We start from the raw sequence: 17779 nt of genomic DNA, 5'->3' as shown, positions 1-17779 counted from the left end.
TCACTTGTCCCAGACCCCCTAGCGCTGCCTCTGCTCATGGCTCCTCAGCCTTCCTGAGGGGCCCCCAGCCACCCCAGGTGGCCCATACAGATGTGGCCCAGCCACCTTCCTACCGAAGACCACACAGAGCAGCCTGTCCTTTCCACTCCAGGCACAGAGGTTTCCCACTTCTGGCAGGCGCATGGCAGTTCAGTATGAAGCTCAGCACTTGAGGTGAGAGTGAGGGCAAGACAGGGACAGCATTTCAGACATGGAACACTTGGCGGAGCTGGCCGTGCACACCTGCAGGCCCTGATGAGCAAAACACAACAACCACAAACTCTCGGGTGTCCCAAGTGTCCTGAGAAGGCAGAACTGTGTTTATTCAACCACATAAAATGCATATAGGAAACTTCTCTTTAGGAGCTGGTGGCCTGCACTCAGCATTGCACAGAAAAAAATATACGACTTTCAACACAGACCTAAATACCTTCACATTTTAAAAATCAGAATTCTCTACACAAGTTTTAAGCTGGCAGAATTCAAGTTCTGGGTTTTCATATATAGCTTTCACTTGTACTAAACATGTTTATTTACATGTGGCTGGAGAATAAGGGGCTATTAAGGCCGTTTTCTCATCGCGAAACACTGCAAAATATTTACATGAGTACAACCTAATATAGGCAAAGGTTCTAAAAATCATCTTCTGGACTGAACATAATTGAGTGTGGAAGAGAAGGGACAGCTTGTCCGTAGCACCAAGCCGCACCAACAGGAGCGCGGGTCTCCGCATTCCCGGCGAGTTGCCCAAGGGACTGAAGCCGCTCCACACCCCACGCTCGCCCCAAGGGCACCTTACTGTTCCCTTAGTTCCACTTCCAAATTCACCTCAAGGTCCAGGGTCAAAAAACCATTCTGGAAACACTCGAGGGCCAGGGCTGCTGGAGCTGAGGAGCCCTGGGGAAGGGGCGATGGCAGCCCCCAGGAACCCTCAGGAAGGGCCCTGAGGCTGGCAGTTTCTGTAAGCCCCCCCCTCACCTCCGATGCCGGCTGTGCCCGGGGTGGTCCCGCTCATAGCGATGGCCACTGCGCTCATAGGACCTCGAGCGCTCCCGCCGCTGGTCTCGGTAGTAGTGACTTTTCTTCTTATATTTTCCAGAATGATCCACGCGCTCCCGTGACCGACTTCGAGAACGGGATGAGCTGCGGCTCCGAGACTTGTGTGGCTTCTGAGTGGGGTACTTGCAATCCTTGGGCTTCCGGGAGCCCCGCACCTCAGAGCCTTTGTAGGGAGCACCTCGGTGTGCCTGTCTCGGGGGTGAGTCACTCCGGCTCCGTGAGCGGCTCTGCGACTTGGACCCACCAGATGTAGAGCCACTGTCACTTTTCCTGTGAGGAAGGACAGCACACCTGGGACCACAGGTGCGACCACCTGTCTCAGCCAGGGCCTGGCACCCTTGAGGCTGATAAGGGGTGCAAAAAACGAGAACCCACCTCAGGGTAAGAGCCATTGTCCCTTGGGGAAAATGCCCACCCTGCCAGCCCAAGTCCCCAGGCGAGCCCCAGGCACACACCTCCTCTTGGGAGACGTGGACCTTGATGGGGACCTTGAGCAACTCTGCTCCCGGCTCTGGCTCTCACCCTCACGCACCCTTGGCAAACTGCAAAAGGAGAGAGCAGTCACAAATCCGGAGCTCACAGCCACACTGCAGCCACCCGGCAGCTCCAAGTGTCCTACCCATTCACAGGGCTGTCGGCCTTGGCTTTCTTCGCGCCCTCTGCTCTCCTCTTGGCACTCTTCACAGACAGTGGGGAAGGCTTGTTTCCTTTGCCTCCTTTGGGAGACTCTGCAAAGTACACAAAGTTCGAAACAACAATCAGAAAATCATTCACTGTGAAACACACCAGGAGATAAGGCCCTCCTGTGGGATGATGGGACATATGCTGATCTTAACTTCCAGCCCTGGCTCAGGGCCTAACAGGCACCACAGGTCCTAGAGAGGCCCCTTCCCTAGGGTGTTTTCCTCTGAGACTTCGAAGTGTCACAGTGAGCCCCAGCATCTCCCTTACAGTCTAGTGTCCCAAGATTTTACAATTTTCACTGAACATAAAAGCATTTCAGAAAGCCCATCCTTACTTCTTATTAATGGAAATATAAAAACACAATCTTTAGGGGCCCCATCTCATTCCAAAGCCCACCACTGGCCTATCAGGTGGGTGCCCTGGCTCCAGGGTGGGACCACACTCACCCGGCCTGGGGGCAGGGGAGAACCCAGCACTGCTGTCCGGTGCTGGCAACCCGGGCAGCAGGCCGCGGGCTTGTGCCTTGGCTTCCTCCAGGGCGTGCTTTCTCTTCTCCACCTCGCTCTCCAGGAACGTCAGGTCCACCTAAGGGGCCAGAACCCAGACACTCAGAACCAGAAGCTTCTGGCTGAACACAAATGCAGAGGCTACATGAAAACACACAAGAGGACCTTTTTCCGTGTATAAAGCTGCAGGATTTTTAGGCAGATTTCTTGAATTTCTTCTTCAGTTGCTCCAAACAAAAGAAACCAATGGGGACGATTAGGCAAAGGGATCTGTGAACACAAAAGCATCAGGTTACAAACTCTTTATCAACCTCAAGACCATAGGGCTCAGGGCTCTGAAAAGCAGCCTTCTCTCTCCACACAGTGCCAGCATGGGCTGCAGGCTGGAGCACTGGGCTGGACTAGAGTGGTGGCACACAGACCTCCAGCGTCCGGGCAGCGAGGTAGATGCAGGCACAGGCAATGCTCTCAGGCTGGAACCGCACGAAGACATCTGTGCGGAGGCTGTCATTCATGTAGTTCCTAAAAACAAGCACAAGGAGAATTGCAGTGTCCAGGCAGCCCCGCACCACTGTGTCCCCTAGGGCCACTGCTACTCTAAAGTGTTCTACCAAGAGGGCAGTCCTAGCAAGCCCAGGAGGTAAGGAGATTCTAGCTGCTTTTTCTGAACGTAAGAAAGAGAAATCACTGAGGGGAACAAAATTGGCTGAATGTCAGACAACAGGTGTTGCTATGAACGAGAACCAACTTTAACTTTACTTTTCCCTCGACTTTTGGCTTGCCATCATGCAAAGCACAAGGCCTCCAAAAGAAAATGCTACTGAGTGATTAAAATGTACTCGGTTAAAGAAATCTAAATGCTCAAAATCCATAGTGCAGAGAAACATGCAAACTCAAATAAATGTGCTGAGTGTGAAGGCTGCGGCCCAGACAAGCTGTCCTCCCGTGATCCTCTTCTGTGGAGCACTTGTGGCCTGGTCCTTCTCCAGATGACTGAGCCACAGCTTCCATGAGGGAGTCCACTTGGAAAGGGACAGGCCCTTGGGTGCAGTTCAGGTGCAAGGGACCGTCAAGTAGAAGGCCAATGCCCAAGGAGTCCTCTTCTCGGGCTTATCAAAGAACGTTCCAAACTGTCCCATTTCAACAAGGAGTCTTAAAATGAACATCCATAAAATCAGAAGCAACAAGATACTAGAAGTTGCATCACATAAGTACATTTATAAACTTTATCATATTTTAGAAGACATTTAAGTACAAAACTGTAGCTTTAAAAAAAAATTAAAACATTCTCCTTCAGATATATTTCTCTAAGATATATAACCTAACTCTAAACCTCTTACTAGCTTTGTCAATATTGCAAAAACAAGTAATTCTGTTAGAAAACAGCTAGAGAAGTTATATATTCACTTACTGCCCAACCACCCAAAGGCATGGTATCCCTTACAATCAGGGTGCAGTTCCCCCAACCCTGGAGCAGGTCACACTCAAACACACTCAGACATTCTATATAATAAATTCTACAGTTGCCCGAGAGGCAGCTGGCTGTGTGAGCCAGCATGGTGGTGGCAGTGCAGCAACTTGTCCCAGAAGTGACTCTGCAGATGAACAGCCCAAACATTGATAAAGACAGCCATCAGTAACTTTGTATTTCTAATAAAAATATTCAATATTCAAAAAGTATCAATCCATTAAATTCTATAAACAAATGAAATTTTCAGAACATATATTTAAACTTATTGCTCTATTTGAAATAAATTACAATATGTTGCAAAGTATCCAAAGAATAATTTAAAGATGCACACCTTTCCTGGAATGAGTCCCACACTTAGCTGCTGAAAGAAGCAACCACAGGACTTTGAGAAATATTGAAATACTCTTGCACCCACAGCTTCAATTCCCATCAGCCAATTTTTCACCTCAGTTCTTACAACTTTCCAGAATTTTTTAGAGAAAGGTACTGCATCTTTATGGTACAGGTACAGCAATTTTAGGGACAAAATTCAAGTCAAGACAGTTATCAAGTCTAATTGATACAATTACCAAAGCACGACAGGATTAACAAGAAGCACAATCGTCAGAGAACCACGAGCAGCAGTCGGCCATGACTATACTATCGTACGCATACCACCAGTCTAGAGCCAGCCTTCGGTGGAGAGCCTGCACTGGATTGGCTGAAGACGGCCGCTGTCCCTGCACCAAAGCGCTTGGACAGCAGAGGAGAAGTCTTAGTCACTTACCCTCAGAGGCTACCCTTTGATTGAAAGAGTACAGAAAAGAAAAGTCAAAACAGGTTCTCGATGAAAGAGTCATAGCACCAGACAATTCAGTCAGCAATACGACACTAAAGACACATCTCTGTGGGGAAAGGTGAGCAGGACACCCGGACACAAACTGTCATTCCAGGCTTCTTCCTAGCACGGGCCTGTTAGAACCAGCCCGGAATCACAGAGAACTTTTTACACACTTTTCCCCACAGGATGAAATTCCCTGGATATATTAGATACCTCCCCGCAACCTGGGACCTGTGACTTCCCTGTGCCCAACTGACAGCCCCAAAGGGAAGCCCATTCACTGCCCTCAAGGCGGACACAGGAAACCCAGGGACAGAGATGGGCCACCTACCGTCACACCAGTGCCTGTCACTTTGGGAGGCTGCTAGGCATTTACACAGTAGATCACTGGGCACTGGGACAACTCCAGCCCACAACCAAGTCATGGGACCAACTACCCACTGCCCAAGTGCCTCAAGTAACACAATCCTGCACTGCCCTTGCTGGACTTGTGAAACAAAGAAGGTCAACTCACCATGCAGTCTGGACCAGGTGTTGGTTACGCTCACACTCTAACACCTGAAGGTACATAACGATTATCTGGAAGATACGGGTCAGGCAATTATTACCAAGAACCTGGAGAGCAGGAACTTAGATCTTGTGGGTGTCCACGCAGCAAAGAACCTCATTCTAGATCCCAGGAGTGGCTCCTGGTCACGTCCGGCAGGTGGCTCAGCTGGAGGACAGGGCTCTGTGGGTGCACCTGCCACCTGCTCTCAGAGGCGAGCAATGTGCAGGTACGAGGACCAAACTGTAGCCAGGGGCACGGAGGGCCTTGCTCCTCCCATGGCCTGCTCTCACTCTCGTCGTGTCTTTTCCAACAGTGCGACTGGCCTGCCCTAAGCACCACTGCACTCAGTAGCCAACTTACTTTTAGCCAATGTAAAAACACTGAAATCCTCAGTGGATAATTTACCAAGAATTTGAATGCCAGAAACCAAAACAAGCACAAGAGAGGACATAAAGGAAAGATATAACCCAATAAAAGGCGGTTAGGATCAAAGATGTAAACAGTAACCTCTTTTAAAAATCAGTTTTCTGGGGCTGGGGATTTAGCTCAGTGGCACAGCGCCTGCCTGGCATGCACAAGGTTGTGAGTTCGATTCCTGGTACCAGAAAAAAAACAACAACAAAAAAATGTTTTCTGCTGGGCATGGTGGTGCACGCCTGTAATCCCAGCACTTGGGAGGCTGAGGCAGGAGGATCTTTGGGAGCGTGAGACCAGCCTGGGCTACAAAGAGAGCTCAAGGCCAGCCTAAATGGCATAGCAAGACCCTGTCTCAAAAAGACCAAAAAAAAAAAAACGAACAAAAAACCCAAAAAAACAAAAAAATCAGTTTTCTGGCCAAGCATAGTGGTGGTACACACCTGTAATCCCAGTACTTTCAAGAGGCTGAGCCAGGAAGATCTCAAGTTCAAGCCCAGCCTGAGCAACTTAGCAAGATCCTGTTTCAAAAATAGAAAAAGGTCTACAGATGTAGCTCAATGAAAAGCCCTAGGTTCAATCACCAGTATCACTCCCCAAAAAGGGAGGTAAGGTTATTACTAAAGTAAGTTTAGAGAATTAGCTATTAAGAAAATGTGCACTAACAGATTCAATTTCTACAAGTTTGCTGCTATTTTTGAAAGCCCAAACCTAGAAGATCCCATTTCTAAAACTGAGTAATGGGAATTAAATCCAGAAACTCACGTATCCTAGGCAAGCACTCCACCTGAGCTACATCCCCAGCCTTTATTTTTTAATTTGAGGTCACACTAAATTGGTCAAGATGGTCTTGAACTTGTGACCCTCTTGGCTCAGAGCTGGGATTACAAGATTGTATCACCACAACCAGCCATTTCCAAAACTCTTCTTAAAAAATGTTCCTGTTTTGGTGCAGTGGTACACACTGTGATCTTAGTGACTCAGGATACTGAGGTAGAATTGGAAGTTTGAGGTCAGCCTGGGAAACTTAGTGAGACCCCATATCAAAATATAAATAAAGAGGCTGAGGGAATAGTTCAATGGCATAGAACTCCTGGGTTCAATCCCCAGTACTGGGAGAAAAAAACTGACAGACAGTACAGTAGGCTAACGAATGAAGGCTTCTTCTGAGATCACAGACAGATACAGGAAAGCTCAGTCAGGAATGTGCTCAGGCCTCCTCGGGACCTCCAGACACAAGAACATGGAGCTGCCGCGGTGCTGGACAGGGGTGGTGGGCTCATAGGCAGTCACCTCAAACCCACCTTGTGAGGGTGCTTCACATGCACACAGAAGCCCAGCTCCTTAAGAACACGTCTTTCTGCCTTGATGATTTGGTTCTTTAAGTTAACATAATCTTGGTCCAGTAGCAGAGGCACAGGTTTCCTGTAAGACAAAGCACATGGTCTGCTTGAGGGTTGAACACCACAAAGTCTTTCAAATTTTGCTCTTACTCCTTGGAGTGAAAACCTAATCTCAAATACAATACAGAAAAGCTACACGGTTCATTTCTTTTAACTGGCAAAATCACCAGAGTCCTCATACTCCAACGGCAACATGTTTAACCCTTATCTCTAACCCGGCTCCATTTAGACAACCAGCATTCTACATCCAACAATGGCTGGGTAGATGTCATCTCAGACTCTTGCTGCCCCAGTGCTAAATGCCCTTTAACTCAAGTAAGATTGCCAGGCGTGGTGGTGCACACCTGTAATCCCAGCACTCAGGAGGCTGGGGTACGAGGATCTTTGCAAGTTTAAGACCAGCCTACGCTACAAAATGAGCTCAAGGTCCGCCTGAACTGCATAACGAGAGCCTGTCTCAAAAAGACACAAAAAAAGAAAAAAAAAAAAAAAAATCAATCTTCCACTTTAGCGGAAAACTAGAGAACCATGATAGCATAACGCTACTCTTCACATCTGTTGGGAGTCGCCGCTGGCGCTGGGTATCAGTCATGTGTGTGAGGGCAGACAGAGCCAGAGTGCCTCAGGTAGTCAAGCTACCCCAGTCTTGAAAAAAGTATCCTGCCTGGACAATTACAGTCTTTAGTTGCTAGGCAACAATACCGCCCATGATACTAACTTTGCAAGTGTATAAAATAATGGCCCCTACTGTTGAAGTCAGTCCTCTTGCTCCTCAGATACAAGGTAACTCCACCTGACCTTGACTATTGTCTTTATTTTCTAAATCCTCTTGCCCTTTTCTCCCAGGGACCACAGAGAGACACTGAGTCCCACAACTGGCTCCACAAGTCACCCCCAATACCAAAACTCAAAGACACTTAAGTCTTTTACAGTGTAGGATTCAGATAACACCCACAAACTTCAAATCATCTCTAGCAGACTTGCAACACAGAACACCATTTAAGTGGTCACTATACTGTACTGCCCAGGAGATAATGCCAAGGAGCAAAATCTGTGTACATTCTACACACACAGTATTTCCTCCCAACGTTTGTCAATCTGAGGTTGACTGAACCTGGAGATGTGCAAGCTGCTACGACAAAGAGCCAACAGCATTTAAAAGAGGTAGGGCTCTCGCCTTCCTTGCTTCTCTTTTTTGCAGTACTGGGGATAGAATCCAGAGCCTCATGCATACTAGGCAAGCATACTACTACTGAGTTGTGGTCCTGCTCCCCAAACTGCATTTTTAGAGGTAGCACTGGAGAAGTTTCTGACTGTCACAACTGAGGAAGTAGAGGCCAGGGATGCTCAAGGTCCTGCACTACATAAGACACTTTCAACAAAGAAATTCCCAGGCTAGATGTTGACAGTGCCAAGACTGAAAATCCCTACACCAGAGCTCTGAGCCCTGGAGGAAACCAAATCGCAGTGGGCAAGCAGGGCCATGCCAGGACTGGAGCTGCCCACTGCCCAGTTGAGTGAGGCTCCTGTACTATCTAGGGGCACCCTGGGCACACAGGAACATACTACTGAGATCTACAAGGTTGAAACCTCCTGCTCTGAACCTGGTCACAGAAAAAGACAATGACAGGTACTACGACAGCTCTAACAGGAACTTACTTTTTCTCTCTCAGATGTCGAAGGCGATGAAATACATTGATGACATCCCGAATTCTTCTTGGAGCTTCTTCTATTTTGGAGGCCAAGTGCACACAAGCCATGGATACATGCTGAAATGTAAGCATTGCGCCAGATGTGTTCCCAGCCCGAGGACTTCCTGAGGCTTAAGGACATCTGGGAGCAAAGAGGAGGCGGACAGGCAAAAGCCTCTGCACCGGGTGGAGGCAGAGCAGGCCAGGACCCCTCCCAGCACACCCCCGGCAGGAAGTGAGGGGCCTACCTCCATGGAATGCTTCACGAAGGACTTGGTGTAAAAGAAGCGCTGGAACAGCACCTGCCCCGTAGCCATGGCCACCTAGACACCGAGAAGTTTCCATCACTTTTGAGCACACACTCAAGACCAAGTAACCTGAGGCTCCTCCAGGATAAAGAAAAGAAAAAGAACACGTTTCCCACGTTCCCCAAGGACTCTGCGTCTCGGGGCCTTCAGGGCTCCGCGTGTGGCCGGGGGCAGGCAGGGGGCCGGGTCGGGGTCAGGGTCGGACGCGGGCAGAGTCAGGCCCCGCTCCGGGCGCGGGCAAGGTGGGTCGGGGGCGGTTCCCGCAGGCTCGTGGCCTTCCTCACCTGCGGCAGGCGCAGCAAGATGCCGGCCGCCTGGATGAGTTCGCAGCCCACCACGCGAAGGCCCGTCTCGGTGTCGGTGTCCAGGCCGCTCGACATGGACGGTGTGAAGCGCAGCTTGTCGTCGGGCAGCAGGCAGTTCTCCAGGGTGATGAGCACTCCTGAATACAGCTTGTCCCCGATGAGCACCCCCTGCGACCCGGGAGTGGCGCCCCCCGAGCCGGGGGCGCCGGCCGCCGCCGTGGGGACTGCCGACCCGGGAGCTCCAGCCGCCGCCGCCGCCGCCGACGTCGCCATTTTGTGCCGCCGACGCCTTTCGGGCCCTTTCTCGGCAGGGCGGCTCCTCGCAATGTTCACAGCCCCCCAACCCGTCCCATTGGCTGGAGCCGACCGATGTCTCATTGCTATTGGCCAGGCGACGTGCCCGCCAGAGCGGCGTCAGGCGCCGTCGCCAGATTCCGGCGCGGGAGGGCCCAGCCTGTTACCCAGGGGTCTCTGCGGCAGGGCCTGACCCGGAAGTGTGCCTACTCCTGGCGACTCAGAGCGCGCTGAGGCTGGCGTCCCGGGGCCAGCCCCTCGGAAGCCTGGGGGGTCCCGAAAGGTCGCTCGCGGAACTAGGGCTGTGCCTGGCCCGAGTAGATGCGAATCAGCACGGGGTGGTCAGTCCTCAGCCCTGCTGGCTGAAGGCTCACGATGCAGCTGTGAGCCCAGACCTACACAGGCTCTCGCTTCGCTGTTAGCGAGCTTCGCTCTCGGGGGGGGGGGGGCCCGAATGATGGGCGTCAGGAAACGTCAAGCTCGATGGCCCTGCGCAGCGTCTAGCGGAACGTGGAGGCCCGAGGACGGAGCGGGGGAGAGGGGCGCGAAGCCCACACCTTGGGGAAAGGGCGGGGACATACCCCACGCACCGCACTGTCGGACCCCCCTCCCCATCTGGACCACCTCAGGCGACCGCGTCCGCGGTACAGCCTTCACCGCCTTGCAGGAGCAGCAGATGTATTCGTCATCTGTCGCTGTGGGACTCCGCAGGAGGGTGGCTTTGTGCGAGATGCTGCTAGGGTAGGTTACGAGGAGATGGAGGGCAGATATGCCAGGTGGGACAGGTCAGACTCAGCTGCTTGTAACTGCCCAATTCATTTCACAGTCCCGGTACGGTGAGAGGCTGAGGCAGGATTGCCACGAGTTCGAAGCTAGCCAGGGGCGCATAGCAAGACTCTTCTCAAAAAAGTTTGAGCCCAGCTTGGACAATTTAGCGAGACCGTCTCAAAATTAAAACAATAGGCCGGGCACGGTGGCACATGCCTGTATTCCCGGCACTCGGAAGGCGAAAGCAGCAGATCCCCGTGTTTGAGGTCAGCCCGGGCTCCATAGTGAATTCAGGGTCAGCCTGGGCTATCTTAAGGAGACTGTCTCAAAACAAACAAAAAAAAATTAAAACAAAACCCCGAGATAGTCAGTGGAGCTTGACTCAGCCAGACCTGATCTGATCCCACAGCTGCAGCACTGCCAACTAGGACCCAGTCTTTGTACCTGCTATGGACAACATGGCTGTAATTCACCAGTCCTTTCTACCCAAAGTTGGCAGTGTCAGGGTGCTCCCCTCCCCCATGCTGGTCGTGCATGCCATGAAGGGAGGCATTTCCTTTCCTCTGGAAACCCACAAGCATCGTATTTCACCTCGTGACCAGATGCAGCTGTGGGGGAGCTTGGTGTTACCAGCCAGTCAGGCCAGCCCCAATGCATGACACATGAGCATGCACCGGTGTGCGGGGGAACTGGGCTGGAGCAAGGCTGCTGGTGCAACCCACAGCGGTTTGTTCCCTTTGATGTGAAGTGAGGAAAAGGTGCTCAAACACAGCACTGAAGGGCTGACTCTGCCTCCTGTCTATTCAGTAGCCATTTCCTGAGCACTTTTTAACCCAGCCAGGACCTGCACTCATGCAACAGGAGACATGGCCAAGACAGCCCCTGGCCTCCCAAGTGAGTGGTGCAGTGGGCATTCTTAGGTTGGTGACGGAGCCAAGAGGAAGGGCCACGAAGGCGTCTGCAGTAGTGAGTCTGTCACTGGTGGCAATGAGGGGGAGAAAGTGAAGCTTTCTAGGTGGTAGGTGGCCAGGGCTTGTCCAGTTCTCTATGGGAGTGGAGGTGAGTGTGGAGTCCATGGAGGAGCACGAGTGACTCCCAGCACTTGACAGCATCAGATGAGGGAGGTGTGACCACAGGGAATGTGACTGCTACTGGAGACAAGTGCTGTTGGGGCTCCCCTGGAGCAGTGGCCCTCCATGATCAGCAGGGTAAGCAGGTATGTGTTCCCTGAATAAATGGGGTCATCAGCAAGCAGACAGCAACTTTTAGGCCCTGAAGGGTGCTGCTGGAGCAGGGACAAGGGGTGAAATCCCTAGGGTACTGAAGTTTGGGTCCCAGGGATGATAAGAGCTCTTGGGGCACAATGGGACCCACTGCACACTGAACAATGGGGACAGCAGTGGAGACAGCTGGAGGAGAGGGGCAGGGACATGGCGATGAGGGACTCAAAACAGAGATGTCCAAGGCTCTGATGGGAGCAGGTCCCTGAGAAGACAAAGGAGTAGGCCCAGCTGTAAGCAGATGAGGGGATTCATTATCCACTGCCCAAGGAACAGTGGGCATGGACAGGTCTGCATGTCACAGGGCTGGCAGAGCTACTATAAAGTGATTCCTGCTGGTGAGCTCATCAGGGACGTATTTCTGGACTTAATGGAGCAGCACGTTGTTAGTTCAGGAGCCCCATCTGGTAAAGTCCCGGGGACTGGAACCAGCAGCACCAGTCCTGGCTATGGGGCCATCTCCCTCTGATCCCTACTGGCCAGGGGCGTGTGGGAAGAGAACAGGGAAAAAGGCTGGTGTGCAGTGGCTAAAGAGGGCCACAGAAGAAGGTAGGGGGACTTGGAATGGATCAGGGAGCTGGTCAGGTGGGCGAGCCAGATTTTGGTTGTCAGTTTGCAGAAGTAGCACACAGTTGCATCTGATAGCTGGGACTCCTGTCCCAGCAGCCTCTCCCACTGGGCATAAAGGCACCTAAGAGGCAGGTTACACCCCAATGTGTTTTTCCTTGATCCAAGAAAAAACAACTCACAAATCAAACACTGCAAAAGCTTTATATGCACAGTCAATGTAAGACAGTTCTGACACTGTGTCCACTGGAGAGGACAGAGCCTTTTCTCTTGGGCCTGATACTGAAGTGTAAATAAAGTCACAATTCAGGTTAATGAGCTGTTGAGTAGATAGCACACTGCTCCTATCTTGGTCATTATGATCATCAGGAAGAAGCACCTTCCTGATCCACAGCACAGCAACCTTCAGTGATACTGCACCACCCTGGAAAACACGCCTTCAGGCTCCTTTCCGTCCCCCAAGGCAGCTGCAAATCCTTCCTGTCGCCTCCGTTGGGCCAAAGCAGCCAAAGATTTAAAAGTCTTTGGTTCGTAGATGGCCAGGTCCGCGAGTACTTTCCTGTTGAGCTCCACCTGGCACTAACAAGAGAAAGAACCAGAGCCTTTAGTCAGCATCAGCAAGTACTTGGGCAGCACATCACAAGACCCCAAGATGGACCAGCCTGTGGTAACAGTGTGGCTCAGAGACCTATGGCGGTGAGTCGCCCTCTAGCACCAGCACTCTGGCACCAGCTGGCTCCAGGCCACAGCCTGTCCATGTAATAGCTCAGGAGAGAGAGCAGGGGAATCCTGCCTGGGAAGCATAGCAGAGCACTACAGGACAAACATGAAGAAGGACAAGGGAGGCACCTGTGGAGTCTGCGTGACATGGGAAGGGAGGCGAGTTCAGGCTCCAGAGCGCACCCATGGAATAAAGGATCTTGTTTAGGGTCAGTGGCCATCACAGTGGCCATCACCTGGACACCAGAGCCCCTGGGCTAGGCCTATTAGTGAACTTGAAAATTCCCACAGTGTCCTAGATCAGGCTCATTTGATAGTGAGACTGCAGGCCAGGGGTCTAACTTAGTAGTACAGGTGTTGTGCAAAGGCTCTGAGTTTGAGCCCCAGCACTGAGAAAACTCCAGGTGATTTCAGAAAGCTAATGCACAGGCAGTGAGCCTCAGAAGCAGAAGGAGGATGAGCAGTCTCCACATTAAACACAGCTACCAAGCACCTACTGGACCTACCCTGGACCTAACCTGTGTGCCTCGTGCAGTGTCCATCTGCCTTCTAAGCCTTAGATCCTGGACAGGAAAACACTGATTCTGTCTCTATCTCCCACATACACACCCATACACACATACATACTTACCCTGAGGATTTTTGTAATGCATTACACAGGAGGGCTATAAGGTAGACTGAGAGTATCTTTTTCATTTATTTATTTACTTATTTAGAGACAAGGTCTCCCTATGCAGTTCAGCCTGGCCTTGAGCTCACTTTGTAGCCCAGGCTGGCCTCAAACTCACAATGATCCTCCTGCCTCAGCCTCCTGAGTGCTGGGATTACAGGCATGCACCACAATGCCTGGCCTCCCTTGGGCTTTTTAAAGGAAAAACACAAATTTTTTTTTGAACAGAGGGGATTAGCATATTGAAAGAATGCCCAGGATTTCACACTTTTTTAATTCGTTCCTTCCTTCCAAGACACCTCCCCTTCCTCTGATTATATGTTTGAGTTTCATCTGTTACATCATCAAAAAACTTCCACTGTTAAAACTGTACAGTTAAAGCCAAAGTCTTCTACATCTCTCCCTTAACATGGAAACACTGGGCCTAACATCACAGTACAAAAAGCCCTATTTCTACCAAGCTCTGCTGCCAGCAGGGCAAGGAAGAGGGAAGTGTGAGCCCCCACGCTGCCAGGGCTGCATCCAGGAACACAAAGCAGTGCCCTGGCTGTGCCATGCAGACCCTGTCAGGTTGGCTCACGCCTCAGAGAACAGCTCCTGCAGATGAGCTCCTCTACAGGGCCTCAGTCATACCTTGATTAAATTGGTAATAAACGACGAGTACTTCAGACCGTGTTCCTGGGAGGCAGCTGTGATGCGATTAATCCAAAGCTGGAATGAGGAAACACTGAGATGCATTACCCGCACCCTGGAAGTTATGTCTACACTGACCTTCCAACCATCCCGCCTAAACTGAACTATTTGTCAGTCAGTGAAGAAATTAGGGTTTTCCTCTGCAGCAAACAGAGACTTACACACTTCCCTGAAACTTGTGCCCTTTTCGTTCTGGCTGTTTTGAGGCAAGATGTCACTGTGTAGCTCAGGTTACTCTAGGACTCACCGTGCGGCCCTCCCTGGCCTCGAGCCGGTGGTGACTCTCCAGCCTCAGCCTCCTGAGTAGCTGGAATTACGAGCGTGCGTGGATTCTGAGAACCCGGGGAGGGGGCACGGCGCCAGCACTTCCGCACGCTCAGGGCCGGCGGGGGGCAGCGCCTCGGCCGCAGGCAAGCTGGGCACCGGCGAATGCCCCTCGGAGGCCTGCGTCGGGCACGCGGGGGCCGGGCCTGCTGCCGGCCAGGCCTGCCTGCCCCCCGGGCCTGCCTGCCCGCTCTTGCCGCGGGCGCTAGGAAACGCTACCGAGAGACCGGGGCTCGTGCACCGGCACACTGCCGGGCGCCGGGGTCCGGGGAGGGGCGCGCGCGCTTACGGTCCGCAGGCTCCGCTTCCTCAGCTTGCGGGCGCGGGTGCACTTCACGAAGGCCCTGGTGACCGCCCTGACGGCCAGCCGGTAGCAGCGGTTCTTCCTCCCCCGGAAGTGCTGGGTCGAGAGACGGGAAACCGCGGGTGAAGGCGCCGCGGCAGACGCCCCTGGCCCGCGCGCCCCCGGCCCGCGGCGCGCTCACTCACCCGCGCATGCTTCAGCACCTCCTGGATCCGAAAGTAGCGGTCGGTGACGCGGTTCCGCAGCCAGAGCCGGGTCGTAAGGAAGACCATGGCGAGGTGCACGCGCCGCGCTGCGGCCGAGAGCGCTTCCGGGTCAGCGTCACCAACAACTTCCAGGGCGATGTGCGTGCGCTCCCGCCTTCCGGGGCGTCTCGGGGCTCAGGCTCTGGGTTCCGCGGTGCACTCCGGTTCCCCTCGGGCTGGGGAGGCGGCCGTGCCGCTAGCTCTGCCAGGCGGGCACCGCGGCCGGGCAGGGAGGACGATGCTGCGAGGACGCGGCCAGCGCAGGAGGCCGGGCCCAGGCGGGGTCCCCGGGGTGCGCGGCTGATGAGTCTGTTCGTGCGGGAGCCAGCCTGCAAACTGACCTAGGGGATATAACAAGGAATAAAAGAAAAAAAGACATATTTCCGAGCAAGGGAGACCAGGGGACTCCCATCTCAAGAAAACAAGAGCGCTGACAGTCTTGAAAGTCCGCTTTTTATCAGTAAAATAAAGCAGTGTAGCAATCATGCAATCCAAGGTTCAAGAAAGTGAAAATAATTCGCGAAGAATCATAACCTCACCGATACACAATTTTCCTTGTTTAGCCCTAGGCTGATGCTGTTCTGCCTGGGGTATCGTGGGCGGCAGCTTTCCTGCCCATGAACACGGGAAGGGCAGCCTTCCACCCGCTCCTGTCCTGAGAAGCGTCAACACGGCCTCGGTCTCGCTGATCACATAATAGGGTCTCCTACATGTCCCCTTTCTTGGTTTTGTTTTGTTTTTTTGTTTTTTTTTTTTTTTTTTCCTTTTTGAGATAGGGTCTCACTATGCAGTTCAGGCTGGCCTTGAGTTCACTTTGTGGCTCAGGCTGGTCTCAAACTCACAAGGATCCTCCTGCCTCAGCCTCCCAAGTGCTGGGATTACAGGCTTGCGCCACCACGCCCGGCTTTTTTTGTTCGTTTGTTTTTTTTTGTTTTTTTCCGGTACCGGGAATCGAACTCACGACCTTGCGCTTGCCAGGCAGGCACTGTGCCACTGAGCTAAATCCCCAGCCCCCTTGGTTTTGTAATTGTATTAGCTGAGTCAGGGTCTAATGAGGCTGCATATCTCAAGCATTGTTTGGTCTTTCCTCGGAGGTGGCAGACTATAAATAATACAAGCAGACAGACTGATTTAAAAAAAAAAAAAACAGTAATCCAATATACATTCCAACATGAGCTCTCATTTATGCCCACATACTGAGTTGATCTAGCACATTGGCATATTGGTCCCATTCCTGTGCCTAATTATTGGGTTCTTGAATCTGTTGTGACATGGAAGTACATCTTTTGTAATTGATCCAGATCAAAATTTATATCTCTACACATAGGGCTCTGTAGATGTTTTTTAACTATGTCCATGCCTGGTGTGGTAATGCACGCCTGTAATACCAGGCTTCTGGAGGCTGAGGCAGGAGGATTGTTGGGCAATCCAGACCAGCCTGGGTTACAAAGTGAGCTCAAGGCCAGCCTGAACTGCACAGCAAGACTCTGTCTCCAAAAGACCAAAACAACAACAACACATTTCCCACAGATGAATTGATGCAATATACTGTAGTAGTGTTATACAAACACGTGCTATATTACCTTTTTTTTTTTTGGTACTGGGAATAGAACTCAGGACCTTCTGCTTGCCAGGCAGGTGCTTGTGCCACTGAGCTATATCCCTGGCCTGTGAAACCGTGTTATATTACAATCACATCATAACCCTGTAAGCTCTCAGTTCGATCCCCCATACTCTAGTCTCCAATATGCTAACTTGAGATTTTAATTTTGCGTCAATGAAATGTTGAACACCCTGACCCCCATTGGCAGTATATGTCCAGTTGTCCACAAAATGAACAGTTTGAAGGAATTGAGTTAAACCAACTGAGACCACCATGACACTAGAAATGAGTAAACCAAAGATGCTATTCCTGTAACAATGAGGCCATTCCCTGATGTATTAGTTGCTGTAGTGGTTTTTTTTTGGGGGGGGGTTGGTACCGGGAATTGAACTCAGGACCTTGCGCTTGCCAGGCAGGTGCTTATGTCACTGAGCTATATCCTGGCCCTAGTTGCTCTAATAAGGAGTACATTAGATGGAAAGTAGATGTATCTGGCCAAGGTTCTTCGGGATTCACAGGTAGCCACACTACAGGCATTCTACCCAGAATAAAAACAGTATATTTTGCGGGAGAACCCCTACTTATGCAGTAAGTAAGAGTGCATTCTTGGCATGTAAAATTAGTGTCATTCCAAATGACCTCTCCATAGAATAGTGTCACAGGGGCAATACCAGAATCTCTAAAATAATATAAAGGAAATATAACTTCCAACCTCCTAGATGTCTGCTCTGCCAAGGTCATGTTTAAGGCCTATTGAGTATAGTTATTTAAGGGCTCAATGTAGTGTGTGAAATTCTATATGGTCAATCTGGTGGAGCCCCATAGTCTAGTGCATTTGCCATTGGATTTGTCTACGTGATCACTTGGAGCCTGGCAGCCTCTACACAAGAACAAACAATTTTTCTGAGAAATTAGAGCACATATAACCAAAGCATAAGCACCATAACAGAAAGGCAGGATAGGGAGAGAGCCGAGTCTAGAAGCTGTCTTTTTTGTTTGTTTGTTTTGTTTTGTTTTGTTTATTTTAAAGAGTAAAAGAAGGATAACATAATAATAGGGGG

At 51.3% G+C, this 17779-nt stretch overlaps 2 protein-coding genes across 5 annotated transcripts; both read right to left on the bottom strand.

Moving 5' to 3' along the window:
• Positions 1-322: 322 nt before the first annotated feature.
• On the bottom strand, positions 323-9643 carry Ccnl2 (cyclin L2). 3 transcript variants are annotated; one of them, XM_005404222.2, is made up of 11 exons: positions 9230-9643; positions 8886-8960; positions 8606-8715; positions 6848-6968; positions 5094-5158; positions 2711-2810; positions 2454-2558; positions 2229-2367; positions 1718-1826; positions 1554-1640; positions 323-1389 (listed from the first exon to the last, which is right to left on the bottom strand). In XM_005404222.2, the coding sequence occupies exons 1-11, from the start codon at positions 9626-9628 to the stop codon at positions 1014-1016; spliced, it is 1686 nt and encodes a 561-aa protein (XP_005404279.1). In that variant the 5' UTR covers positions 9629-9643; the 3' UTR covers positions 323-1013. The 3 variants fall into 3 exon arrangements, with proteins under 3 accessions (XP_005404279.1, XP_005404280.1, XP_005404281.1); XM_005404223.2 differs by having other exon boundaries at positions 323-1368; XM_005404224.2 differs by lacking the exons at positions 323-1389; positions 1554-1640; positions 1718-1826; ... (1 more) ...; positions 2454-2558; positions 2711-2810 and adding an exon at positions 2996-4539.
• A 2701-nt stretch (positions 9644-12344) lies between these two features.
• On the bottom strand, positions 12345-15209 carry Mrpl20 (mitochondrial ribosomal protein L20). 2 transcript variants are annotated; one of them, XM_005404220.2, is made up of 4 exons: positions 15056-15206; positions 14856-14966; positions 14183-14260; positions 12345-12738 (listed from the first exon to the last, which is right to left on the bottom strand). In XM_005404220.2, the coding sequence occupies exons 1-4, from the start codon at positions 15140-15142 to the stop codon at positions 12565-12567; spliced, it is 450 nt and encodes a 149-aa protein (XP_005404277.1). In that variant the 5' UTR covers positions 15143-15206; the 3' UTR covers positions 12345-12564. The 2 variants fall into 2 exon arrangements, with proteins under 2 accessions (XP_005404277.1, XP_005404278.1); XM_005404221.2 differs by lacking the exon at positions 14183-14260 and having other exon boundaries at positions 15056-15209.
• Positions 15210-17779: the final 2570 nt, after the last annotated feature.

The sequence above is a fragment of the Chinchilla lanigera genome, unplaced genomic scaffold (genome assembly GCF_000276665.1).
Source record: "Chinchilla lanigera isolate Chin_1 unplaced genomic scaffold, ChiLan1.0 scaffold00085, whole genome shotgun sequence".
Taxonomy (NCBI): domain Eukaryota; kingdom Metazoa; phylum Chordata; class Mammalia; order Rodentia; family Chinchillidae; genus Chinchilla; species Chinchilla lanigera.
The sequence above is the reverse complement of the archived record's forward strand: the minus strand, read 5'-3'. Positions and strand labels throughout refer to the sequence as shown.